Source organism: Cyclopterus lumpus, chromosome 21, assembly GCF_009769545.1.
Source record: "Cyclopterus lumpus isolate fCycLum1 chromosome 21, fCycLum1.pri, whole genome shotgun sequence".
Classification (NCBI taxonomy): Eukaryota; Metazoa; Chordata; class Actinopteri; order Perciformes; family Cyclopteridae; genus Cyclopterus; species Cyclopterus lumpus.
In genome coordinates, this window is record NC_046986.1 from 1 (window position 1) to 27,889 (window position 27,889).

The window sequence follows — 27,889 nt, forward strand, 5'->3', positions numbered from 1 at the left end:
ACTTGATCATCCCAGGGGGGCCTTCCTCAGAAGAGGGTGTCTTGTGATAATGGCCGAAACACTCAATGATCCTGAGGTCCATAACTGACGAACATGTTCTTTGCAGAAAATTTGAAGAAAGGGGTCACTGTATACCTAACATGGAACCTTAGAAAAGACCAATCGTTAAACCAAGCTTTCCTCGACTCTAAATACAATGATCTAAATTAAGTATTCATGATATAATAAACTACCTTTTAACCTGAATTCTCTATCAACCATATCAACCCTCTGCTCCTCCGATTTATCCACCAACTCGTTCATTTCCCCTAAATAACGATTCTAACCCTAACCCAATCCTTTTTACTAACCCCAACCATTCGATTACGCACGTCAAACTTAACCCTATCTAACCCTAACCCAATCCTTTATACTAACCTCAACCATTCTATTACGCACCTAAAACTTAACCCTAACCGTTTAACCCTAACCCCAATTCCTAAATAACAAATCTAACCCTAACCCAGTCCTCTTTACTAACCTCAACCATTCTATTACGCACCTCAAACTTAACCCTAACTACTTAACCCTTACCCCGATTCTTAAATAATGAATATAACTCTAACCCAATCTTTTTTACTAACCTCAACCATTGTAACACTTACCTAAACCCAACCCACAATATTACCTCTTCTACCTTACCTTAAAAACCTCTTACAACCTAAAACTGTAGTCCCTTAGATACCAAAACTTAGCCACTTTATCCCCTCCTACCTTCCGACGCTCCCCTCCAAAGGAGTGTCGGATAGGTATGCAGAACCGCTTAATCCAAGCGAGGAAGGGTTCTTGGCGTATTCACACCACCCCTTCCTATTTCTGCTCCCCTTTATTCCGTATTACTCTGTGCAACGGGTTAAATCCGTATATTAGATTCAATTTCCTGGGTCAAAGTGTAAAGGCGAGGGGAATACTAAGTGATATGCGTCGGCCAGTGCATTGCCGTAAGTCTCTATTCAACTGCGAAGTCAGCGGACGACGTGGGGAGATTTATGTGAATATCATATACACCTAACCAGCCAGTGCCATCGGACTACTAGGTCCCCTTTAAAGCGAATATACTTTGACCCAACCCCAATCCACCTTAAAATAATCTTAACCCAATCCAATCAAAACTCAAACCGGGCTCTCTTCTGCGCCTAGTGTTGGTTCCGCTGGGGCAGTCTTGGACCGAGGTCAGCTATGCTGCCACGAAGGGTAACCCTGTTGTCTCTGGCGGTCCACGCGGTTTCCTTCATTGACTGCGGAATTTGGTTTTCACGGACATTGAGAAAACTTACAAACTACGACCCCCTCTCGTATAGCCCCCCTTAGAAATATAGAAGAATAGAACGATAGCTTACCTGATCTCCTTCACTTGGTGTCGGTTCTGCTGGGGGCTTACCTGGTCCGTGGTCAGCTCGGCTGCCGCGAAGATTTCGAATCTGCTTTCTGGGTTTGACTGCTGGGGAACCGACTATAACTGTAGGAGACAGATTAAATAACTTAGAAACTACAACATAATAAGAATTTATAACTACTACAATCATATAACAACCAAGCTAACGTTAACTATAGAAACTACAACAATCCTATAACAACCAACCTAACGTCTAAATAATCTTAACCCAATCCAATCAAAACTCAAACCGGGCTCTCTTCTGCGCCTAATGTTGGTTCCGCTGGGGCAGTCTTGGACCGAGGTCAGCTATGCTGCCACGAAGGGTTAACCCTGTTGTCTCTGGCGGTCCACGCGGTTTCCTTCATTGACTGCGGAATTTGGCTTCCACGGACATTGAGAAAACTTAAAAACTACGTACACCGCCACCTCTCATATAGCCCCCCTTAGAAATATAGAACGATAGCTTACCTGATCTCCTTCACTTGGTGTCGGTTCTGCCGGGGGCTTACCTGGTCCGGGGTCAGCTCGGCTGCCGCGAAGATTTCGAATCTGCTCTCCGGGTTTGACTGCTGGGGAACCGACTATAACTGTGGGGGACAGGTTAAATAATTTAGAAACTACAACAATACTATAACAACCAACCTATTACAGCTAACAAAATACCAATTATCCACTTTTAAATTTTAATTTAAGATTATTAATCAAAGTAAACAACCCAAAACCAGGCATGCGCATACTAATGAGCTCCGCCCCCTCAACTTTGACCCCAAAGATTCAAAAACATGATTGTTCCAAAGATTATCTTACAACAAATCCTTATTACACAGTTATAAATACAAACACCCACACACAGGTGCTTAATACAACCCCCAAACATTAACCATAAGTATTTAAAGATCAGTGAACCTAAAAAAACGAACTAAAAACAGTGTTATACTCAAAAAACGTGGCTACAATTATAAACACTAACACACAGTTGCCTCTTATATATAACCCCCACACATTAACCATAAGTTATTTTAGTTCATTAATCACAATAAACAAGCTTATATCGTTTTTCGCATACTAATGAGCTGCACCACGAGCGAAACACACTTCTGACTACAATTATAAACACTAACACACAGTTGCCTCTTATATATAACCCCACACATTAACTATAAGTTACTTTAGTTCATTAATCACAATAAACAAGCTTATATTGTTTTTCGCATACTAATGAGCTGCACCACGAGCGAAACACACTGCACCAATATAGACCAGGGCTCTCATTTAACACTTATAATAGAACCTTCCTGGGGTCGTGCGGTGTATGGGGCACAGGAAGGGATTCTCAAAATGAATTATATAGACCTTATACAATATAATAATTGTAAAAATTAAACCAATTAAAAAAAATATACTTTAATTATTTTAACATTTTAAATTTTAATTTTGATACTGCAAAAGTAAAAAAATCTCTAATCTTATAATCTTTCAATTCTGATACCACAAATCTTAATGATAGATATTCATTGATTCTTATCCCTTAAAAGTCCCTTAAATAAACTAAACCTGAACAAACTGCCTAAAAGCACGACTTAACAACCTACAGGCCTCAAACCGAGCCAGTGACCCCTCATATTTGCTGTAAAGTAACACGGCCTGGGACTTGATCATCCCAGGGGGGCCTTCCTCAGAAGAGGGTGTCTTGTGATAATGGCCGAAACACTCAATGATCCTGAGGTCCATAACTGACGAACATGTTCTTTGCAGAAAATTTGAAGAAAGGGGTCACTGTATACCTAACATGGAACCTTAGAAAAGACCAATCGTTAAACCAAGCTTTCCTCGACTCTAAATACAATGATCTAAATTAAGTATTCATGATATAATAAACTACCTTTTAACCTGAATTCTCTATCAACCATATCAACCCTCTGCTCCTCCGATTTATCCACCAACTCGTTCATTTCCCCTAAATAACGATTCTAACCCTAACCCAATCCTTTTTACTAACCCCAACCATTCGATTACGCACGTCAAACTTAACCCTATCTAACCCTAACCCAATCCTTTATACTAACCTCAACCATTCTATTACGCACCTAAAACTTAACCCTAACCGTTTAACCCTAACCCCAATTCCTAAATAACAAATCTAACCCTAACCCAGTCCTCTTTACTAACCTCAACCATTCTATTACGCACCTCAAACTTAACCCTAACTACTTAACCCTTACCCCGATTCTTAAATAATGAATATAACTCTAACCCAATCTTTTTTACTAACCTCAACCATTGTAACACTTACCTAAACCCAACCCACAATATTACCTCTTCTACCTTACCTTAAAAACCTCTTATAACCTAAAACTGTAGTCCCTTAGATACCAAAACTTAGCCACTTTATCCCCTCCTACCTTCCGACGCTCCCCTCCAAAGGAGTGTCGGATAGGTATGCAGAACCGCTTAATCCAAGCGAGGAAGGGTTCTTGGCGTATTCACACCACCCCTTCCTATTTCTGCTCCCCTTTATTCCGTATTACTCTGTGCAACGGGTTAAATCCGTATATTAGATTCAATTTCCTGGGTCAAAGTGTAAAGGCGAGGGGAATACTAAGTGATATGCGTCGGCCAGTGCATTGCCGTAAGTCTCTATTCAACTGCGAAGTCAGCGGACGACGTGGGGAGATTTATGTGAATATCATATACACCTAACCCTAACCCTATTAAAACTTATTCAATTTTCAGCCCTAAACACAACCTTTGTGAAGCACTAATTAAAACTTTATTCAATTTTCGGCCCTAATCACAACCGTGATGATTTATGATCACCTAGCCCAGTAGCTTTCCACTTACCACAACCAAGTGGGGTGTAGGTCTGGACTCCAACCAATAATAAAAAAAGACCCCCCTCTTGTTGAATATGATTTTCTGTATACACAATATTTATTGAATACTTACCGGGTACAAGACAGATTTAAGTTCATGCATTAAAGGATTGTGACAATTGTACAGAAGCGTGCATTACAATGGTCCAATCCAATGTGGTCTTTATTTCACGGCAATATGTTACATCATGCATTCATGTACATGTTAATCTATACATTGTAAATACCTGAAAATACCTGTTGAATGTGTATTCGGAATTGAGGGATGCTGGTGGGTCACATGTTTAGAGGTACATGCTGGGACCTTTGACCTCTCACAGAACGGAAGTCCACCTGCCTTCTTCCGCTTTCTCAGAGCATGCTAGGAGCACGCTTTGTCCAGCACTTCTCCACAACCTGTAACTAATTAGATTAGTACAGAGCCATTGTATTTTATTTTATTTTCTGACCTGATGAAGGTTTATGCAAACCGAAACGTCGTCATTATTTTGTTGTTTTATTGTTTTATGCTTGTTTAAGCAACAGACCTGAATAAAAGGTAAAACTAAGCTTCGGAGAACTTTTTTCACGGTCACGCACCAGGTGCGCCTCATTAGCCTTTAGCATGACATCCCGCAACCATGAACGACACGAGAACTGGACCACGGTGGAGTACAGCAGAGGCCGTAGACCCCGCCGTCATAGCCCGGACCCCCGCAAGAGGACTGCATCCTCTCACAGAGGTAGGACATCCTCGGGCCACCGGGTGCGCGATGAGCGGACCGATGGAAGAAATGCCGGTCGCGCGCACAGCAGACATGACGAGCGGAACGCAGCGCGACGCGACATCCCCCGGGCCACACATCGCAGCTCTTCACGCCCAGCCCAAAGATCGTATGCTTCAGTGACCAGGACCGGGATAAGACTCGACCAACAGGACTCACAAAAAAGACCATCCTCCCCATGGGGGCGCAGGGAGCGCAGCCGCAGCCATGACCGGACGCGCGCAACGGCGTCCGGGAGGAATCTTCCAACGGAGGAAAAAGGGAGAAATAATTCGACCAAACGCCGAGAAGAACCTCGCGCACATCTGGACCATTCCAACCATCAGCAGGATCACCGCAAATATCAGCGGAGCCCGGTAAGAAGACCCAATAGACACTTTTCCGACCGCAGAAATGACACTTATGAGCCGCGTCGAGACTCGCCTGTGCGGTCCCGCGGAGCGCGCGCCCAAGCCGCTAGTGGCGAACGCCGACCCGACAGAGACTTTTATTATTCGTATCATCACTCACCGGTACGCTTCCGGGAGGCACGGGCCCCAGCCACATACGGCGGAGGTCGTCGGGACACAGACAATAATAATTGGCACCGGAGTATACCGGAACGCTCCCGTAGAACGCACGTCCCGGCCGCGAGCGGCGACCGCCGACGCGAAGAAGAAAGAAAGTTTGACAGGTCTCACCGCTACTCACCTGATCGCTCGCGGGAGACACGAGCCCCTTCCACACACGGCAGACGCCGAAGAGACACGGACAATGATAACGAGCAGGATAACTTACCTTTTCGCTCCCGCGGAGCGCGCGCCCCTGCCGCGAGCGGCAGAAGCCAACGCGACAAAGACTTTGATAATGTTTCTCCGCGTCGGAGCTACAGTGGGAACAGGCGTCACGAAGGAGCTTCACGCTCGGATGGCACCGATACCCACCGGGAACCGACAGGGGAACAACAGAAAAAGAAAAGAAACGGCAAAGACCGACACGGAGGAGACCGCTCCAGCGACAGCAGAGGGGAAGCGACGCAGCACCACGGCTCCTCCAGCCGCGACGAGCCGCAACAGGACAGGCAGAAATCAAACGACCCAGATTTCGCAAGAAAATGTCACATCTTGCACAAGGTAATAAAGACGGTCCACCACTATATTAATATAACGGGAAGAGATCCTCCCTTCACAATTAGGAAAACTATGAGGCATTTAGCCAATTTAATTAAACCTGCGCTGCCTAATGCACGGATTAAAAAACGCATTGAAGACAACGCTGAAGAATGGGCCGACAATACTCTGACCATTCTCAGGGAACACTACGAGGAAACTTCAAAGGCTCAAATGGAGGACTTTAACACACTCACGACCAAAGAATGGCGGGAGCCCTTCGAGATCGCTTCAAAATGGGCCAAACGGAATTTTGGAAAGAGACTGACTAATAAGACAATACGTGAAGCAGAGACAGTCATCACAGAGGCAATAGAGATGCACAACAGGGAGAACAGCTCATCATCGGAGCCTCCATCCTCAGCAGCAGAGAGGGGATCGCCCCCTCCTCTCGATGAGACCCTCCCTGAGTGGCCTCTTCCCTCACAGGATGAGCAGCCTGCACCTCCACCTCCTCGAGCCAGAGGGACTGCAGCAGTCAGACAAGGAGAACGGGAGGAGGCACCTGCTCATGCAACAAACACACAAGTCCGGGAAAACACTGTGCCCCCCACACAAGCCGCGGTGGCACAGAAGGACCGCCCACTACAGACCTGCAACCCAGAGGAAGAATCCTCATCATCTCAAGACAGCGGCGCCACGCCTGACAGGTTGGAGATCACATCCACACCAGAACAACTTCTCCCTCTCGCACAGAGACCAAGACAAATATTGCCACGCCCACTTGTAAAGGGCCCCTCCTTCTCCTTGTCTCCGAAAATTCGGACCAAGCCACGCTCTCACTCCGCACCTTGCAGCCAAAAGGAGCTGCCGGTCGGGGACTCTTCGGATGAATCCACGAACACAGAGCTAGACAGACTTTTTGAGGGGGAACCGACAAGCAACTCCATCTTTACACCGGTAACAGTGAGGAAAATTCAGTCGGCAGTCCAGACCCGCCTGGCCTCACCCCCATCTTCATCACCCACAGGTGGACTCTCAACACCAACAGCAACAAGACCTCATCAAACCACACAGCACCTCTCTTCAAACAACAAGATAAAAGACTGGACTATGAACATTAGAAAGAGATTGGTTATCATAGGAGACTCAAATTTAAGCAGATTCCCGGCATATGACATTGCTGATCTACAAATAGACTCATTCCCAGGGGCCACTTTCAGGAACGGAGAGGCTATTCTGGAGTCCATCTCATCGGAGGTGGAGGTCGACATCATGATCCTGTCCTTCGGGATCTGTAACAGAGTACAGAAGACGGAACAGACGGCCATCAAACAGCTTCAGGGAATGATGAGAATGGCACGGAGACAATTCCCCTGCACCCGGATTTACATCCCACAAGTCAATTATGACCCTGGCCTGCCGGTAAAAGAAAGGAAGCGTCTGGACCAACTCAACATCTACATCGCCACCCTCGAGGACCACATCCCGATGCTGCCAGTCTCGCAGTTCCACACGAACCCAGACAACATCCACTGGACCCCGGAGACGGCGAAGGTGATTCTGGACCACTGGTGTTGTATTTTAAATTGAATGTCCCCATAAACCTGCCACCACAGGAGGGGGATAAATCTGTGATTAATTTAACTAAAAATACCTGCTTCACTAAGGAGCAACTCTCAGTTCTGGCTAGAGGATTAAACTTTATTCCATCATTAGGCACCAACAAGCATATTAAGGAACAAACTAAATTGGATATCCAAAATTATCATAGGAAACTCAAACTAGCAGCGTACTATGAAGGGGCACACGACAGAAGGGCTAAACCTTTCACTCAACGGTCCACATGGACCCCCCCTCTCACAAATCTACCACAGGAAATTAAGGGAATTATTCATGCTAATGACAGATACCTCAAAAACAGATTCTATGTGCACAAGGTGGCAAACAATCTAGAGGATTTAGAAATGGAGGCTCTTACAGCTCTTTCTAAAAACAAACAGATTATCATTAAACCGGCAGACAAGGGCAGCTCGGTCGTGATCCAAGACAGGAACAATTACTTATGGGAGGGCTACAGACAGCTCAATGATAAAAAATATTACACTAAATTAGAGAAACCAATCTATCCCGACACAATTCCAGAAGTCAAAAAAATACTACAGTCTCTTTATGACAAAAAATTCATAGATTTTAAACAGAAGACTTACTTAGCTGGACCCCCTGTTCCCAGGGCCAGAATATTCTACATGCTGCCAAAGATCCACAAGGAGCCAGAGAAATGGAGCGTTCCCCACAAAATCCCACCAGGTCGCCCTATCGTTTCGGACTGTAGTAGTGAAACATATTGTACGGCGGAATATTTAGACTCTTTTCTTAACCCGCTCTCCACTCTACATCCTAGTTACATCAAAGATACATATTATTTTGTTGAACGGGTTAAGAAACTTACTCTTCCAAAGGATGCAATCCTCTTCACTATAGACATAGATAGTCTATATACAAACATTGAGTTGACAGAGGGCCTCCAAGCCATTAAGAAAACGTTCCAGAAGTACCCGGACAAACACAGACCCGAGAAAGAACTCCTCCAACTACTCAACATTAACCTAACGAAGAACGACTTTCTATTCAACGAGGAGTGGTACCTACAGACCAAAGGGACAGCCATGGGGAAGAAATTTGCCCCGGCTTACGCCAACATCTTCATGGCAGACTGGGAGGAGTCAGCACTTAAGTCCTGTGACCTCAAACCTCTACACTACTACCGCTATTTGGACGACATCTGGGGAATTTGGACTCATTCTGAAACAGAATTTGAGGAATTCCTCAAGACATTAAATAACCACAGGGACTCGATTAAAATTAAATCCACTCAGAGCTTCAATTCGGTTGACTTCTTAGACACTACGACTTTTAAAGGACCGGACTTTGACCTCACAAATAGACTTGACATCAAAGTTTTCTTTAAACCGACAGACACCCACGCATTACTCCATAAGAGTAGCTTTCACCCCAAACACACATTTGCAGGACTCATTAAGTCCCAATTGTTGAGGTTCCATAGGATTTGCACCCAAATCAGTGATTTTAAAACAGCTTCTCAGACTCTATTTCATGCACTGACCAGCAGAGGGTACCAGAGATCTTTCTTAAGGGCTTGTGCCAAGACATTTCTGGAGACCAAACCAATAATCATCACGACCAATCTGCCCTTTATTACCACTTACTCACCATCCACAGTACAGGTGGCGCAGAATATCAGGAGAAACTTCCAATCTGGAATTCGAGGAACAGATATCCTACAGGACCACAGTATCATTACAGCATTCAGAAGGAACCCAAACATAAAAGATAGGTTAATTAGGGCAAAAATCGCTCCTTTAACAAAAATTAAACACAAACAGGCGGAATATTTTAATCACCGTAAATGGTTCAGAAACCACAAGTCGGGGGAAATATTCAGAAACCTCAACACAGGAAATTATGAATCCAAAAACTGTATATACTTGGTCGAATGCAAGGTATGTTCCATTCAATATGTGGGGGAAACAAGGAACAACATTGCAACAAGGTGCGCACAGCACAAATACAATATCCTCCACAAGAAGAAAACAGAGACTCCGTTGGTCAAGCATTTTATGGTCCATGGCTGGACAGCATTCAATGTCATGAACATTGAGTGCAATCCGGAATGGTCCGCAGGCCAGAGAAGGAGAGCAGAGAAATCGTGGATTTCCAAACTAAATTCCAGAGAGCCGGGAGGGCTTAACGAGCGTTAGGGAGGGTGCAGTTTCCCGGGGTGGCAGTGACGGCCCGTGCAATAGGGATTCCCCGTTATCCAACGGGGTCTCCCCCCCTTGTTTCATTTACCTAACCCTAACCCCTAACCCTAACCCTAACCCTAACCCCAACCTTTCTATTACGCACCTAAAACTTAACCCTAACCGTTTAACCCTAACCCCAATTCCTAAATAACAAATCTAACCCTAACCCAGTCCTCTTTACTAACCTCAACCATTCTATTACGCACCTCAAACTTAACCCTAACTACTTAACCCTTACCCCGATTCTTAAATAATGAATATAACTCTAACCCAATCTTTTTTACTAACCTCAACCATTGTAACACTTACCTAAACCCAACCCACAATATTACCTCTTCTACCTTACCTTAAAAACCTCTTATAACCTAAAACTGTAGTCCGTTAGATACCAAAACTTAGCCACTTTATCCCCTCCTACCTTCCGACGCTCCCCTCCAAAGGAGTGTCGGATAGGTATGCAGAATCGCTTAATCCAAGCGAGGAAGGGTTCTTGGCGTATTCACACCACCCCTTCCTATTTCTGCTCCCCTTTATTCCGTATTACTCTGTGCAACGGGTTAAATCCGTATATTAGATTCAATTTCCTGGGTCAAAGTGTAAAGGCGAGGGGAATACTAAGTGATATGCGTCGGCCAGTGCATTGCCGTAAGTCTCTATTCAACTGCGAAGTCAGCGGACGACGTGGGGAGATTTATGTGAATATCATATACACCTAACCCCTAACCCTAACCCTAGGGTTCGATGTGAGGTCCTGGGACAGGGATGTCGTATGTGTACAGATTGTAAAGCCCTCTGAGGCAAATTTGTAATTTGTGATATTGGGCTATACAAAATAAACTGAATTGAATTGAAATGGGTCCACTCATCCTCTGTCTGCGCCCGGCATGGAATCTTACATTGTAAAGTAGTGCACAGGGTTCATTGGTCCAAGAGTAAACTGGCTCGCATATTCCCAGGTGCAGACCCACGCTGTGACCGGTGCCATTTAGGACCGGCCAGTCTTGGCCACATGTTATGGGATTGTCCTGTACTTGCGCCGTTCTGGAAGGGTGTCTTTGACACTCTCTCTCAGCCGTCACTTCTACCAATATCTGTCCCTCACCATTAGTTGCCCTGTTTGGTGTCCTACCTTCTGGGAACTCACTACCATCTTACTTCCGTGAACTTGTGGCCTTTCTGTCATTTTTAGCGAGGCGTGTTATCTTGCTATATTGGAAGAACTCCCCCGCCCACTCTCAATGGCTTAGAGATGCCCTTCGTTTTATGATACTAGAAGAAATGAAGTACTCTTTACGAGGCACCTCTGCTAAGTTCTGTAAGGTCTGGGAACCCTTCTTAGAGCACGTCAGGTCTACCCAACTAGATATCGCCACCATTGTTTGATTCGCCCCAACAATGCACCAGTGACCGGTTTTAACTAGCCTTATTCGTAGCACATATTAGCAGCATGCAGCACTACTATTTTTTTTAATATATATATAATTTTAATATATAATTTTTTTTGTATTTTGTATTTTTTAAATTTTTTTCCTTATTAATAATCTTTACATTGCTCAATTAATGCAAGTGGATATGCGTGTGTGTGAGTGAGTGGATGTACTTGAGTGGACGTGAGTGAGAGAGTTGAAGGCCAGTGAAGGTGGGATAGTAAGAATAAGCATATGTTTCTACTATATTATCTGCCACTGCAAGCATTTAATAGCCAGTTGTTGATGTTGGGTTTTGGTTGCTTTTATAATTTTCTTGTCTGTTTGTATATTAAATTGGCTTGTTGTATATTTGTTTTGGGCAGGGGAGGCGAGGGGAGGGGGGATGTAATGTGTATCCTCAGCATTTGGCTGTCTGATATGTTATTCTGTCACTCGTTATTTGTGAGGTCTATTGTACATTAAGTCTTGTTTTGTAATTTCTACAAATAAATCATATATATATATATTAAAAAGAGAAAGGGCATCTTTTAAAAATGTTTCTGATTCAACTTGGTGTGTAGAGGGTACTGGGAAACCTCTGGCTATAACCACTGCAGACAAATCAAGAAATCCTATCAGAAATGGTACAGAAACTACAGATAGGCAAACGATACCAGAGCTGCGTCAGTCTACTGAACTGCCCTGTGTCGACTCCAAGTGTCGGAGCTTGTATCAAATGACAACGGTCACGTGACTGATGATGTCCGAAGCTTTGAACGTCACTGGTGCTTCACGAAGCGTTTCATTGGTTTAACACGTGGGGTTTGAGAGAGGAGAGACAGAATTGAGAGTTATGGTGAGTATTGGAGGAAAACGGTGTTCACCAGTATCTGTTGGCATACAACTTTAAGGCCTTAATAATATACAAAAATGTACAACATTGCAAGTGTTCTTCTATAGTCTAGTGGGTAACACACACAATACACTTTTACGTTCTAAGTGAGGTGGATAGAATCCAATCACGAACACGTTTCATATTATTGACCAGCATTTAGTTTTATTTTAATGAAAAAAACAACATCGATAACGGTTGTATATAACATCAAATCCGTGAATGAACATGCAGCTTTAATTGACTTTTACTGCTGAAATGTGAGATTGAAACATTGAGGTGTTGTGCAAGTGCTTCGACACACTGTTAAACGGTTGCTTTAATTTCAGTTTGCCACCAGATGTCGCTGTTCTTCTTCAAAGTGAATCCCCGAAGCTTCGAATCCTTTTTCGGTACAAATTGTAAGAAAGCCTCAATGCTTCACAAGGCTTCATCCGCCCATCCCTAACAGAAACTGAAAAACACTGAAAATAACTGCAACAAGAACTTACTCCAAATGAACTCCACAAGCCATTTCTGTGTTCTAATGCAAGCAGCCTGGTTAAAGCACTAGTGACCCAACTGCCCCAAAGCTGCTCTGTAAGTGTGTGCAGCAGACAGGTAGCATTTATTGCAACCTGCATGCAATCACTGCTTAATGTGTCTCTTGGGGCACCTGAGAGTCAATCAACCAGTCAATCAATCCAGAAAGCTGCAGCGCCACAGCGGTCCACACTGGAGACACATTAAGCAGTGATTGGGTGCAGCTTGCAATAAATACAGAGCAGCTTCAGGGTAGTTAGGTCACTAGTGCTTTGAACAGGCTGCTTGCATTAAAACACAGAAATGGCTTATGGAGTTCATTTGGGGTAAGTTCTTTTTGCAGCTATTTTCAGTGTTTTTCAGTCTCTGTGCCATTTCTAATAGGATGCCTGGTTTTGTCTGCAGGATCTTGCTGATTTGTTTAGTTCAAGCAGAGCATGTGTATTGTTTAGGCAACACGCATCACTAGTGTATCGGTGTGATTTTACAAGCTGTAGATGTATACTCTTGTTTCTCTTGCAGCTCAGGGACAAAAACCGCAACACATATGTTGGCTTCTCGCAACAGAGGGGTGAACTTGGTGGCAACTATCCCCAGAATCAACTCAGACAGGCCTCTGGTTCTCCTGGCTCAGCCCAGGGCAGTAGCTTCAACACCGACCCTGAAGTTGTCAGTCGTAATAGCCAGAGATTTCCCAGTAGCCGCTACACAAACTGATTCACAGCCAGCTAAACGTGACTTAGCTTCAGTCAATTTGGCGCAGAGCAGTTCTGAGTCAAAACCTAACTGGCGAACCAACAAGTTGAAGCAAACATTTTGAAAAGGTGTTTGGCTTTTCTGGTTCTATTGCTGGTGGCAGTTCACTCAGCAAGTACGATCAAACTCTGATTAGCAAGAAGAGAACTGCGAGTTCAGCAGGGTACACCAAATACTAGCCACTATCGGTTCATCAGTTCTTCAGAGTCCTAGAGAAAGCTTCAAGTCTTCAGCTGTTTCTGAAATGCCAGCCTCTGGGAGGAAAGGTTATTCTACATCTATAGAGTCTTCCAGCCTGTCGAGAGCAGGCAACAAAGAATCCCTGTTCGGACAAAAACCTCAGCCACTGACGGTGCTATAAGAGTGTCTTCCCGTCGTAGCGCTGTAGGGTCTAAACCTAGAAATAAACCCACCCAGACTTGGCCTGGGAACCCATACCCAAGCAACCTGGTTCCTGTGAATGTCCGTAACCTCCCTTCCTCCAGGACCAGCAGTACGGGGACCTCTGGTCAGGGGTTTGCTCTGCCCAGAACCCACAACATCCCTCAGTGCTTTGGTGGCTACGATATCAGATGGCTGAAGGAACCTGCTGACCAGAAGGAAGTCAGTAACGGGCCCCTTGCTACTCCTCTGCAGCAGGTATATGTGGCTCCTCTGCAGCAGTTATACGCTGCTCCTCAGCTGCCCCTTGCTCCTCCTCTGCAGCAGTTCTACGTGGCCCCTCAGCAGCCCTCTGCATCTTACAAATCACAGGTTCAGAGTCTCAGGCCAGATGGAAGAGGATCAGGCCTTGTGTGGGACAGCAGGTGAGTGCTTCATTACATTTTGCTGTTCTATATACTTAAATATGGTTTCTAATCTTGCTCATCTTCCTCAAACCGGTGCGGTAGGTGTCCTGGGATGAATAACTTATTTTTAAATAAAAATATGTTACACCTGAATTCCTCTCAGCTGTATGGTGCTGGTAAATGCCTAGCATGTGTACTGCTGAAGGTTTGGTGTCTAATGTAAAGATGCATTCAAATAAATGGAAAACGAGTTTTAAGAGACACACATTTTAAGAGACACAAATGGAACCACAAATCTGGCTCGTATGAAGGAAAGGTGGTGGGGCCTTCTGTGAACATTGACTAATCTGCCCGTTATGGCAAACTTGTACAGACGAGGAATTTCATTCTCTAGTATTGAGGTGGGTCCTCAAATCTTGTGTGATTTACTATTTCACTCCATTATCCGAACCGGATATCCTTTTTAGGGGCGCTGGAGCCAATCCCAGTTGACATTGGCTGATGGCGGGGTTCACGTGGACAGGCCCCCAGTCCACATGTCCATTGTGACACTTGCTTTTTGTATGACCAACTAAATGTTTGACTCTTCATGACCTTCTACAACAGGGTTCTGATTGGCGCAAGCGCATAACATGAAAAATTCAGTATCTAAGTTAAACTGAAATCTGTTACTTTAAATAAAGGATTGTGTATTAGAGATATTTGGTTGGTCACTCACTTTATCCTTTTTCTGAATCATGCTGCATTGCTACAGCGATCACAAACTAAGACTTCAGTGATCTTAAAGTGTTGCTAATGGAACCCAAAGTGACTTTCTTAAAATGTAAAGAAAATGATTAAAAATCTTAACGTTACATTTTACTTTAGGATTCCTGTTGAATGCCTCATCGGAAGCACCAACTGATTCTATAGGTTTTAATTGTTAACCCCATAATGAGCTGGTATCACTGGCCACCTAACTAACAGATGTTTGGGATATTTTCAACCAGGTCCTGTATTTTCTGGACATTTACTGGGAGTACTGTCAGGCAAATGCAATCAACTGGAATATGTTAGAATAATACAATGAATAAAATGCATTTTATTCCCTTTGTTTTATTTTCGAAAGGTTGGTCCATCTATCCATGCAGATGGTTCTCAAAGCCTGAGCCACTAATACCCCAAATATCTGATACTAGAAAAGAATAAAATGTGTACTGTACTTTAGAATAAAACTACCCTTCAAATGTCAAAGTGAACTATAGATTTATCTGATCTGGATGTGTAGGCTTCTCTCCAGATCACTTTGAAATGTGTAGTCAAGACATCACGTTTAGGTCCAAAGGTCTTTAAAACCAAGTCAAGAATTAAAGTGGGTCAAATATAAGAGCAAAACTGTCAAGAACCAGTCCTCCACACAAGAACTGTCAGATATTGATTAGAAGGCCACCTATTCAAAGTGTGCCTGTTCATAGGCAGCAGGAGCATCTACTTCAGGTATAACCACCACCAATGTGGATCTGGGGCACCAAAGTCCGGCTTCCTTCACGCCCTCTTGCCCGCGGAGACGACCCGCCTGGCTTTGGGCTCCGCTCGCTCCAGACTCTGGTTGGTGCCTCGGCCGTCTCTCTCCTTCTCCAGCAGCGGCACGCAGGTGCACCCTACGGCGATGGAGACGTAGAGCTCCGTGTAGGAGTGGCGGCCACCGGTGCAGGAGCCAGCTCTCCTCAGGATGGCAGAGGGCGCGAAGACCGGTGCGCTACGGTAGAGGTGGCTCTCCTCCCCGTGCGGGCCCACCAGGCAGCCTTTGCACAGGCAGTACGCCTCCGGGATGTAGCGGGGGTACCTGGCCGGGTCGTATGAGATCCTAAGAACAGAGAATCTGAGTTTATTTTCAAGTGATTACTTCCTCCTGTGCTCTCCAGGGAGTTACTACTTTGTTAACCAATTAAACGGTAAAATACGTTTCTGATGTAGTATTCTTTGGAAATCTAAAGTTTTATTTCAAAATCAAAATGCTTTGCTTGCAATTCCAATTTTTTTTTTTTGATTTTAAACCAATCGTTGTGTTTGGAAATCAAAGTTTTGTATGGACATTAAGTTGAATGCAAGTGTTTTTCAATGCAAATTAAGTATTGCAGTAATTTGTAGAGCAGATTGCGATAAAACAAATAATAATACAAACAATCTCCTTCCTTTTCTGTTTCACCTGCTCTCACCTGTAGGCCCAGGGGGAGATGCTGAGCAGGTTGACCGGGAGGTGGGTCTTGCTGTCGGCCGGGCAGCGTGCGGCGGTCGGGCACGTCCGGTTGAGTTTGTCCTGTGGCTCCAGCTGCAGGGCGTGATGGAAAGCGCTCATCATTCCCACCGAGAGCCGCCCGAACATCTGCTCCAGGATCTCCTCCGGCAGGTCTAGGCAAGCCCGGGTCCTGGTGGCCTTCTTTCGTATCCGGCGCGCGCCGGACGGCCAGCCGACCAGCAGCAGCAGCAGCAGCAGCAGGACGCGGGTCCGATGCGGCATCACGCAGCGCTTCTCAGTACGAGGTTGCGCCCAAAACGCCTGTATCCACCGATAAAATAAATCGTTTCTGTGCGCGCGCTAATCTCCTGCACTGCTTTTCTTCGACGTCCACCCGCAACACAATTGGCCTCCTCCGTTAATTACACAGCTCTTACTTCTCTCGGTTTTAATCCGGTGGACAGTTGGAAGCGGCGGAGAGTCCGCGGCAGGGAAACGGTCCACAGTCCGCAGGCGCGTCGCCAGGGAAACATGTTGGCACAACACGTCCAGTGTCGCCGAGCCGGGAGGAATAATTGCCCCAGAACAAGAAATAATAACAGAGTTGGAAGTTTCCCACCTGCTGCTCTCGGGTTCGGAACGGTGTGATCCAGAACGAGTCTCGAACACACTGAAGCGCAGATAGGCTCCGGTAATAAGAGCCAAAGCCGCTCCGGATGGCAGTGGGATGTCCAGTCTGGCTGTGTGCGCGCGCAGCTGCTGGATCTTGGCTTCACACCAGTCTTCTTCCCTTAGGGATGAACTGGATCCAGCTATGTCACAAGGGAATGATCACCTCAAAGTAGAACCGCAAATTATTTTAAAATGCTAAAAGAACATTTATTTTCTCCTTCCATTCATCCCTGTCACTTTACATTAAATGATGCATGTACAAAACTTTTATTTAATACAATTTACTCTCCACTCTCTGTTAATCTTCCATTTGATCTGCTGCCTCATACCAAAAACATTTACATTAATAATTCAGATTGTCAGTGAGCTCTGTTCTAGGAAAAAAAACTGAGACGCATTCTTGAATAGGTAAAATATGATCTCTTTTATTTATACAAACAAAGTAATAAATGGTACAAAATGTAAAAAAACAGCGGCACGCATGGATTACATAAGTTTGTGTTGATGGATGTTCCCGAAGGCTCCCAGCTGCTCTCTCTCTCACACATAGAAACATTCATCGCAGTGAAAAATATTACGACAGCGATATGTTTGCATTGTTTTTGGCTGTGTGCCACAAACACTGGGGTTAAAATGCAGCCTTGTGTTCCCCTCCACATTGGGTGAGAACCTGTTTAGAGGAGCCGTTTGTCCAGAAAAGCTCAACATCTACGCACTTTATCGGCTATGCATATAAACACAATTACATTGACAACACAATTCATTGTGCAAGAAGGAAAACCAGTACAGTATACGTATCCAGGTATTCCTCTGCCAATATTGACCTAACAATCTAGTCAAAGACATCGACAACGTCTCACCTCACGAAGAGTGAGGTCTTGTGTTTCCGTGCTCTTGGGGGCTAAAGAGCAGCTACTCCGGCAGCAGGTCGTCTCCCAGCTCTTCGTCCGCAAAGTCGTCGTCCTCAACGCGCTTCTTCGCTCCAGTCTTCGGCCTCTCCATCTGGGGCCCCAGCGGGTCCACGTAGGACGCATCTGCACACGAAAGGGAGCGGAGGGTTGCACTCGTTATCGCAAGTCCTCCATCGGAGAGCATTTCTACCAACGAACCCTCTTTTATTACATTACATGTCATTTAGCTGACGCTTTTATCCAAAGCGACTTACAATAAGTGCATTAAACCATGAGTCCAAATTCAGAACAAGAATCAAGCAAGTACAATTTCTTCAATAACGTTAAACTACAAAGTGCTATCAGTAAGAGACATTTAAGTGCTACTAAAGTGCTAAACAACAAAGTGCTATCGGTAAGGGACATTTAAGTGCTACTAGAGTGCTACTACGGCTCTACCTTCCCTATTCAAGGTATAGTCGAAAAAGATGTGTTTTTAGTTTGCGCCAGAAGATGTAGAGACTTTCTGCTGTCCTGATGTCAATGGGGAGCTCGTTCCACCAATGAGGAGCCAGCACAGCAAACAGTCGTGACTTTAAGTGTTTAGCTCGAAGTGAAGGAGCTACAAGCTGATTGGCAGAAGCCAAGCGAAGTGAACGAGCTGGGGTGTGAGGTTAGACCATGTCCTGGGTGTAAGGTTGGACCATGTCCTGGGTGTGAGGTTAGACCATGTCCTGGATGTAGACCGGACCCGATCTGTTCGCAGCACGGTACGCAAGTACCAATGTTTTGAAGCGGATGCGGGCTGCATGAGTGAGAAGGAGTCAGTTGAAGGGAGGGCTGACAGAACAGACGAGGCCAGAGAGGAGGGTGAGAGGGTGAGAGGATGAGAGAGTGAGAGGGTGCGGATGTTGCGACGGACAGGTGCAGAGTCCGTTGTGGGAGGGTTGTCAGTTCCAAAGAGTGGGAGAGAGTAAGAGATGAAGAAGTGGTCAGAAACATGAAGTGGAGTTACAGTGAGGTTAGATGTAGAGCAGTTTCTGGTGAAAATATAGTCAAGGTGGTTGCCAGCTTTGTGAGTAGGAGGGAAAGGACTGAGAGAGAGAGCAAAGGAAGACAGTAAGAGTAGCAGGTCACATGACTTCTCTGTCTGGATGTTGAAGTCACCCAGAAGGATGAGCGGGGGGACGTTTTCTTGAAAGTTTGATAGCTCTTAAAAACCCTTCTTAACGCTGAATGCACTTTTAAAAAGGTGCAATATCCCAACATATAAGGGGCAGCATTTCACCTCCACCACTGGCTCCACGTAATCTACATTTAGTCGGCAAGATTCAACCAAACTGCTGGAGCCGGTCAGAATAACACCCGTGTACTCTTTTCGTGGAGATAGTTTGCTTATTGGACTAAATATAAAGTAACGGAGACTGTGGGTCAGTGGTAGGGTCAGTCCAGCTTTCAATCAGGGGATTGGCAGTTCAATCCCTGCCCTAGTCGATGTGTCCTTGAGCAAGACACTTAACCCTGAATTGTTCGCTGTGGCTGTGTGTACGGTGTATGAATGTAACATGATTGTAAGTCGCTTTGGATTAAAGCATCAGCTAAATATAATGTAATGACGAAAAAAACTTCTTGCTTCCTTCTCGCCACCAAGAGAAGAGGGCTCAAATATGTAGTTTTCGCTTCCTGTTCTCATTTATTAAGACAGATTTTATCTTCATATTAACCATAAAAGGCTGGTGTTGTTCAGCAGGTGGAAGATGAGGGTGCAGGGGCGGCCCAGGGGAGTACACAAAGTCAGGTGGACAGCCAGGGGTGTACTGGAGGATAGGTGGAGGTGGGTAGGGGACAGGAAATAGGAAGAGGGAAAGAAAAGTGAGAGAGTGGAGAAGTGGTGAGAGAAGTCAGGTTGTGAAGCAGTGAGGTGGACATGGAGGGGGATGAGGTGTTTACACTCCCTCGGCTGAAGAGAAAACTAAAGTCAGGAAAACTCACAGGCCAAGAAAGTGGCAGTGAGTACAAGAAGCAGAGGAGCAGCTGAGGATGAGTCCAGTATGGAGGAGGACTCTGCTGACAGCGAGTTAGCTGGCGTAAGGCCTGATAGACATAAGAGCACAAAAAGATAGTGTGGAGAGAACGAAGTCTCTCTTACAGAAAACCAAAGGACTGGGGGAGTCGAGATAGGAGACTACTTCTCTGACGAGGAGAAGCTCGCCGGCATTTTAAAAAACATTTGAGCAGCAGAGACAAAGGAGGCTTCACACCAAAGGAGGTCTTCAGAGTAAAGAAAATAGTTTCAAAAATATTGGCATTAATGACTTAGATCAGCGGGCCGCGGCCCGGTACCGGTCGGTTGGTACCGGGTCGCACAGAACGAGTGAATGAAGAAAAAAAAAAGAAAAGTTTTTATCAAAGTCGTAAAAATGTTTTATTTTGAAAAAGGACCGGATACATCCGCCTGTGCATCTGAGCCTCTCACAAGGTCACGACATACGTCACGCATCTCAAGAGGTCATGTATTATGTATAAGTAACCTCTTGAGAAAAGCTAGCGAGCTATAGCAAACTCACAAGCCAGAGAAAATGAGTAAAAAAAAAAAACTTCTTTGGAGAGCTTCTTTGTGAAGCGGGTTTTCTGCAATGACAGCGACGAAAACTAAGTTCCGGAGCAGACTGGACATGAACACACTTCGGGTGTCGTTGTCTCCAATCACCCCGAGATGCACCGGCTCGTTGCAGATAGACAAGCTCAGGGCTCCCACTAATTCGGCGTCAAGGTGAGTTGTATTTTTATGCACTTTATGCCGGTCGTATCATTTTATTACGTCATATTTATTACGTCATATTTATTACGTCATATTTATTACGTCATATTTATTACGTCATATTTATTACGTCATATTTATCGCCCACACCGTGAAGGCCGGTCCGTGAAAATATTGTCTGACACGAAACCGGTCTGTGGCTCAAAGGTTGGGGACCGCTGACTTAGATGACAAACATTAAGATGTCACCGGTCTTTTCCAAGTTAAAAATTACATTTTGTTTCTTGGGTTTATTTAATTTAATTCTGAGTCTTTTAAGCAAGAGTACCACCAGTGGGGGGGTGGGGATCCCGTTCTCTAAAAGATTTGCCACGGAGGCTCTGGAAGCGGAGCAGGTGGTGGAGGGCAGGCTGATGGCGGAGCCGCTGGTGTATGGAATCATGTTGGACATCCAGGACGGCACGGCACCAGGTCTCAGTGGCATGCTATGCTCCTGGGAGACGCATCTGCAGTGGCTTCTCTGTTCGGGCTGGAATCCATCCGGCAGAGCACGAGGTTCCTGAGGAGATGGGCGTGGAGACTGACGGAGGACGGGGTCTAGGATGTTTTCTGGGGTTGCGTGGGTTCTCAGGACTACTGATTCAGGGGGGCAGAGAGCATGCTCTTGGACCTCCACATTTTGAGGGGGAGGGCGACCTACACGGGATGTGTGAAGGGGCTGAACGAGAGCAAACTGGACCACAGAGACGATACTGTGGAGGTAAAAGCCTTTTTTTGTGTTTTGTTTGTTGATTTGTTTAAGGTTGACATTAATACGTTGTTCTGTTTGTTCATATTGTTTTAAGTAAAATAAAGGTGTGTGTGTGTGTGTGCCTGCCTACCTATTTCCTTTGGGCTGCTGGCCTCGTAGGGCTCGTTGGAACCAGGAAGTGACCTCATCTTGGCGCTGAGCCGCTCTCTTTTGTTGTTGTTGTTGCTGCTGCTGCTGTGGCCGCTGTCTGCACCAAACACACATGCAGACACACAATAAAAGAGACATTTTGTATATTTGCTAATTCTGACAGTAAGAAAACGTGTTTAAAGGTTCCTGAAAACTGGAAATCATCAGGGTGTGTGTGAACCCACACAGCACCACACATACATTTACAATCATTTTAAAACTGGATATTTGTGTTATTTAAATATAGAAAATAAAAATAGTGCAGTGCTTTATCCAACCATCAAGGACCCGAACGATGAGGTTCTAGGTTCTGTTCGGTGCCAGCAAGTTCTCAGTTTTCCTCTTAAATATTAAAATCTTCACCACTGAACCAAAAGAAAACCCCAGGTGATTTATGGATAAATACTAGTTTTAATATTATTATTCAGTGGGTTTTACTTTCCATCTAATGTTGTGCATTCTATTTAATCAAGTGTGTTTTATTTTCCATCCTATTATCCCTTAAAAAAATTATGTTTCTTTTTATTCTTATTCTAATTAGTATTATTATCCTGGAATTGACAAAGTTTAGGCTTGATTTTGTTTAAGTTGGTTGAACCTTTACTTTTGTTTTTAATACATTTTGTAAAGATAAATTAAAGATTTACTCCCTACAGTATTTCAACTAGCTAACATGCCGACTGATGTCATGAGCAGTTTGCTTATTGGAGCTTATTCTTTATCGCTAAATATAACAAAAATAGTCAAACTTATTAAATGTACAAATATGTGGCTATAGAGTTTTTCAGAATTACAGTTTGATTTTCCAAATTGGCCGCCATTTAGCGTGACGCAGAACAGCTGTGTCTGCGCTGCAGGTCGGGCTGAAGGACAGATGTGGTTACACATCTGGCTGCCAGGTAGCCGATCAGAACAACTGGATCCCAGTTTATTCCCCTTTTCTTGGAAGGTTTCAGTGGGGATTTTCATTTCTTTTTCTCCTCTCTTTCTTTTATAACACACAAGTGGGAGACACAGAAACGAGATATGACACAACGAGTTGAAAGCCAGATTCAGAATTGATTGTGTGCAACAGTTTCCACGATTAAAAGCTGCAATTTAGTTTTTTTTGGGATCGATGAGTCAACTTTCTGGCTTTTGCAACTCACTTGGAAAAGGGTTATTGCAAATTATTTGCAAGGAGAGAGTAAGAACACCAAAAATTAGGTGATTAAAAAAAGTAAAGAAACAGTCTAAGAAACATTTGGGGACTAGTTGTATCTTTCTCTGTGTGACGGTTTTACCAGTTTCACAATAACGAATGAAGCCGGTTTGGAGAGAAATCTAACCCTCACATTACTGAAAATATACAGACTTTACAGGAAAGAGGGAAAACTCTCAGGTGCACTGGAGGTTTTTCCCTCACACATCTGAGTTCACGCCTCCTCCTCAGTGCAAACACTGTCATCCAACATCACAGCTGCCCGTCAGAAGAAAACCAAAACGCTTCTTAACTTAACCACTTCTTCTGTGTCGGTCAGATAGTATTAAGTAGTATTAAGGATTTGAATGTATTCCTCTCAAGGTATGCAGTACTTTTATTAAATGAAATAAAAAGTGAAACTGTGTATTTTTACATTCTTCGATGTGGCTCCTTGAATAAAGGAATGAATGAGCTTCATGGATAAAGTAAAGGAAGTAAAGCAAATACTCAATTATTTCACTCAAATAAAAGCTACAGTTTAGAAATACTTTGCTATGAGAAAACAACATCTTATAGTCATGAGAATGGCCCATTTCAGAATCTTGTACTATAATTGGATTATAATTATTGTTGCATTAAAGTTAGGGTTGGTTATCACCTCCAAAAACATTTATTTGTTATATTTGTATACATACATATACATATATGCAGGAAGTTCATGTAATCGATTATTAAGAGTTTAGCTGCAGATTGATTAATAACAAAATTACACAATGCACATTTATAGCTAAATATTCCAATGTTATAAATTGTAGAAACTGATATTCTAATGTAAGATGTGAGTGTTACTGCAAAAGGGTCCATAAAGGAATTAACAGATGTTTTCTGTAACAGATTCCTGAGAAGTAAAATGACTTTGTTAGATTGCAGATTTATCACAAACTCTGGATGGAATGAAACAAACTCTAGTTTTGGTGAAGATGTCGTTGTCCGAGTGTCCAGAAGTACAAACTTTACGTACCCCTCCCCAAGTCCAACAGAGGACTGAGTTGTTTGGACTCAGATTGAGATACTGGGCAGCAAACAGGAAGCAGAGCGAGAAAACAGATAAAGCCGGAAGGGCCGGAGGAACAGAGAGGAAGACACGAGACAGATTACAGCGTTGGACTGAAGTTCATTGCACACAAGAGAAAAAACGGCAAAAAGAGGCAATCACAGAGAGCTGACGAGTTAATTTATAGCGTTTGTTCTCTCACCTGCTTTCACATCCATCTCTGATGCGCCGCGAGAAAGCAAGAAGAGGGTTTGGGGTTCAGTCAAACAACTTAAATAGAGCCAGTAACATTGTTACAAATTTGAAACAAAATGAAAAACAAGTTTGAGGTTTCTAATTAATCTACTTGATCAGGACATGCAGAAATAATGCAAGTCTTGGCAGGGTGAGGCAGGACTCAAAACCTAGGGTATATATATATATATATATATATATATATATATATATATATATATATATATAAAATAAAAAATTGTATAAAAAAGCTGGGATAGGCTCCAGCGCCCCCGCGACCCTAATGAGGATAAGCGGTATTGAAAATGGATGGATGGATGGATAAAAAAGAATATATATATATATATATATATATATATATATATATATATATATATGCATGTGCATGAAATATATAAATAAATATATATATATTTATGTATATTTATTTATTTCATATATATATATATATATATATATATATATATATATACACACACACACACACATATATATTTATTTATTTTATATATATTATATATATATCTACACACACACACATATATATATAAAAATATACATAAATATTTAAATACACAAATACATATCTAAGTCAAAGTCAGCTTGTATGTGCAAACATACAAAGATCTGAAATTATGTTTCTCCCTTGTCCAACATAAAGTGATAGTAGTGATAATAATAATAATAATAATAATAATAATAATAATAATAAAGTGCAAAACAGATAACAAAGAACATGTAGACAACATTTAAGTTAAGATACTATACAAATTATGAGACTTTACATCTGTATTGTAGCAGCAATCGGACATGGAGTTTTAGCGGCATTATATATATATATATATATATATATATATATACACATACATACATACATACATATACATATACACACACATTACACACACACACACACACACACATAAATATATATATATTTTCCTACAATAAATGACAGACGCTCAGCTGCACAAGAGCCAAGCTGGGCCTCATTTTCCAGCTTTTGGCATCTCTCTCTAAGTTTGTCTGGATTGCGTTTGAAATCTGCCGATGAGCCAGGTTTCCAGTGTCGGAGCCAGTCTGAGAGTACGTGTCTGTATTTGTAGTGGATCTGTAGTGAAGGAGAGCTAAAACTAGTCTGATCCTACAACAGGATGAGGCCACGTTGTCAAAGTCTATCTGATCTGGAAAGGTGTTACAGCTTTAAAATAAAGAGCAGTGTGTTTGACGTATACCCAGAAGAACGCCCGCTTTCTGAGGAGACGTGAGGACGGGTGTGGAGACGCCTGCTATCCAGCAGCATGTGAGGACAACAGATAGGAGAGAGAAGAGATGACGGACAGGAAGAGTTGATTACAGGCTTTTGCCACACACACACACACACACATATAAATAAGTTACTCTTATAGGCATGTTTCAGTACTGTTGCTCTTGTGATCACTTGTTGTTAGTTAGAGATAAATAAACAATACTGTTTTCAATACTTCAGGACTCAAAATCAACCAAATCGAACTTCTCAAATGTTAAATGTTGTTTTGACACTGTGCACGTACTTCCTACGGAGGCTCCGAGGGGACATGGCAGGAATGAAAAAACAATAGGTGGGTGAAAACAAGATAAATACTTTTGGGTTTGCCTGAGAACTTCAGAGATCTCTCGCAAAACTTAAGCGTTCTCCTAACTTTTACATTCTCTCTAAACTTTTGCATTCGCCAGAAAAGGTTTTGTGTTCCCTCACAAAGATTGTGGGTTCTCCAAAGAACCTTTTGAGTTCTTACAAAAAAAACGTTGAGTTCTCACACTTTTTGCGTTCTCCCAAATAAAGTTTTGCGTTCTCCAAAAAAAACGTTTGCGTTCCCTTGCAAAAGTTTTTGGTTCTCTGAAGAACCTTTTGAGTTCTCCAAAAAAAACGTTAGAGATCTTCCAAAAAAGAAGCTGGAGATCTTCCAAAAAAGAAGTTGCGTTCCCCAAAGCAACCTTTGAGATCTTCCAGAAAGAAAAAAATGTTCTCCACAGAAACTTTTGAGTTCTCACGCCAAAGTTTTGAGTTCTCCGAAATAAAGTGTTACGTTCTCTAAAAAAACCTTTGCATTCCCTTGCAAAAGTTTTGGGTTCTCCGAAGAACCTTTTGAGTTCTTGCACAACTTGTGCGTTCCTCAAAGAAACGTTTGAGATCTTCCAGAAACATTTGAGTTCTCTCAAAAAGTATATATGTTCTCCGAAGAAAGCTTTGCGTTCAATGCAGAACTTTTCCATTCAGAGCTAAAGTAGCTCAGAAAACAACAACATTGATGAATTCACAGTTTCAGACCAGACCGAGGAAACACAGGAGGAAGTTCAAACTTCTACTTTAGTTCCTCCATGTGTCTCAGTAGACGAGCCAAACTTTTCAATATAAATCGTCTAAAAAATGACAACATTTGGATTGAAATCAAAAACTGAAACTGAGCTTCAAGCTCTTGATTTTCAAAACTTTACCTTGCACAAGGACACATTTACAGGTGAATTACTGGGGCTCGGGACCCTCCAGACAGTCCCAGATCAACAGGGTGTGTAGGACTCACCGGTACTGCCGGCACTGCCCTCTCTCCCTTCTCGCCGACTTCTGGCGCTGCCCTCCCGGCCCGACTTCCCCCTCTGCAGGAAGAGAGAAAGAAGAAGTGCGGGATTGGGAATAGTAATAAAGTTATAAATCACATTTATTTACTAAAAAATCAGATTAGTATTCTGTGGTGAGTAAAAAGCCCATTTCATGCTAGATTCTTGGATTCTGTTCTTTTTCAAACGCCGGGTCATTTATTTGCCTCGCCCTCTGTGTCTCATTAATTAAGTCAGTTTAAAACTCTTTTTTTAAACTAATACAATGCAACAGAAAGCTAAGCAGAAACATTTGAATAAGTGGAATTTGACCTGAATAAATACATGTAAAATAAACTATAAACTAGAAGGCATCACACAATGAGCGGTTAGCAACAAAGATGGGAACAACATGTTTAAATGATAAAGATATAAAGAGAAGCCTTGAGATGAAAGTGATAATTAAATATTCTTTTGTATTTTTAAGCAAACAATGAAAAATGTATTAATGAAAAATAACCTGACAAATACATTTTTCACCTGTGATATAAGAAGAAGACAGTGAGGCAAAGAAGGTTTGCTCCCTGGTATAGCCCTCAGACCCGCAGACTAAAGCAAACATCACAAAAGCTTGAAAGCATATGGCGTTCCACCAATCTGGAAGAATCACGCTTAGTTTGGCGAGATAGTCTTAAAACATATAAAAAGGCTCTCCGTAATGCCAGAGCAGCCTATTACTCATCAGTAATAGAGAAAAATAAGAACAACCCCAGGGTTCTCTTTAGCACTGTAGCCAGGCTGACAGAGAGTCACAGCTCTGTGGAGCCGTGTATTCCTATAGACCTCAGTAGTAATGACTTCATGAACTTCTTCAATGAAAAGATTTGAACTATTAGAGGCAAGATTGATGATCTCTTGCCCTCAACTACTGCCGATCTGTCATCAAGTGGAGTGGCCTTGGAAACGGCTGAATACCCTGCTGTATTATTGGATGGCTTTTCTCCCATCAATCTTGACCAATTGT

At 43.3% G+C, this 27,889-nt stretch overlaps 2 protein-coding genes across 6 annotated transcripts in view; both read right to left on the minus strand.

Moving 5' to 3' along the window:
* Positions 1-15,484: 15,484 nt before the first annotated feature.
* il17d (interleukin 17d) lies at positions 15,485-17,207 on the minus strand. The gene is made up of 2 exons (XM_034561954.1): positions 16,535-17,207; positions 15,485-16,182 (listed from the first exon to the last, which is right to left on the minus strand). Exons 1-2 carry the CDS (start codon positions 16,834-16,836, stop codon positions 15,861-15,863), a joined length of 624 nt encoding a protein of 207 aa, XP_034417845.1. The 5' UTR covers positions 16,837-17,207; the 3' UTR covers positions 15,485-15,860.
* Positions 17,208-17,623: 416 nt separating this feature from the next.
* The window catches only part of ift88 (intraflagellar transport 88 homolog), a 36,936-nt gene continuing 26,670 nt past the window's right edge, over positions 17,624-27,889 (minus strand). For 2 of the 5 annotated variants that reach the window (XM_034561241.1, XM_034561238.1), the window contains exons 22-25: positions 26,853-26,925; positions 24,257-24,274; positions 21,759-21,875; positions 17,624-18,260 (exon numbers count right to left, since the gene is read on the minus strand). In XM_034561241.1, the coding sequence (XP_034417132.1) occupies positions 18,139-18,260; positions 21,759-21,875; positions 24,257-24,274; positions 26,853-26,925 (330 nt within the window). In that variant the 3' untranslated portion in view covers positions 17,624-18,138. Of the gene's footprint in view, positions 18,261-21,758; positions 21,876-24,256; positions 24,275-26,766; positions 26,926-27,889 lie in introns of those variants that run through there. The other 3 variants (XM_034561242.1, XM_034561240.1, XR_004611776.1) reach the window with 2 other exon arrangements.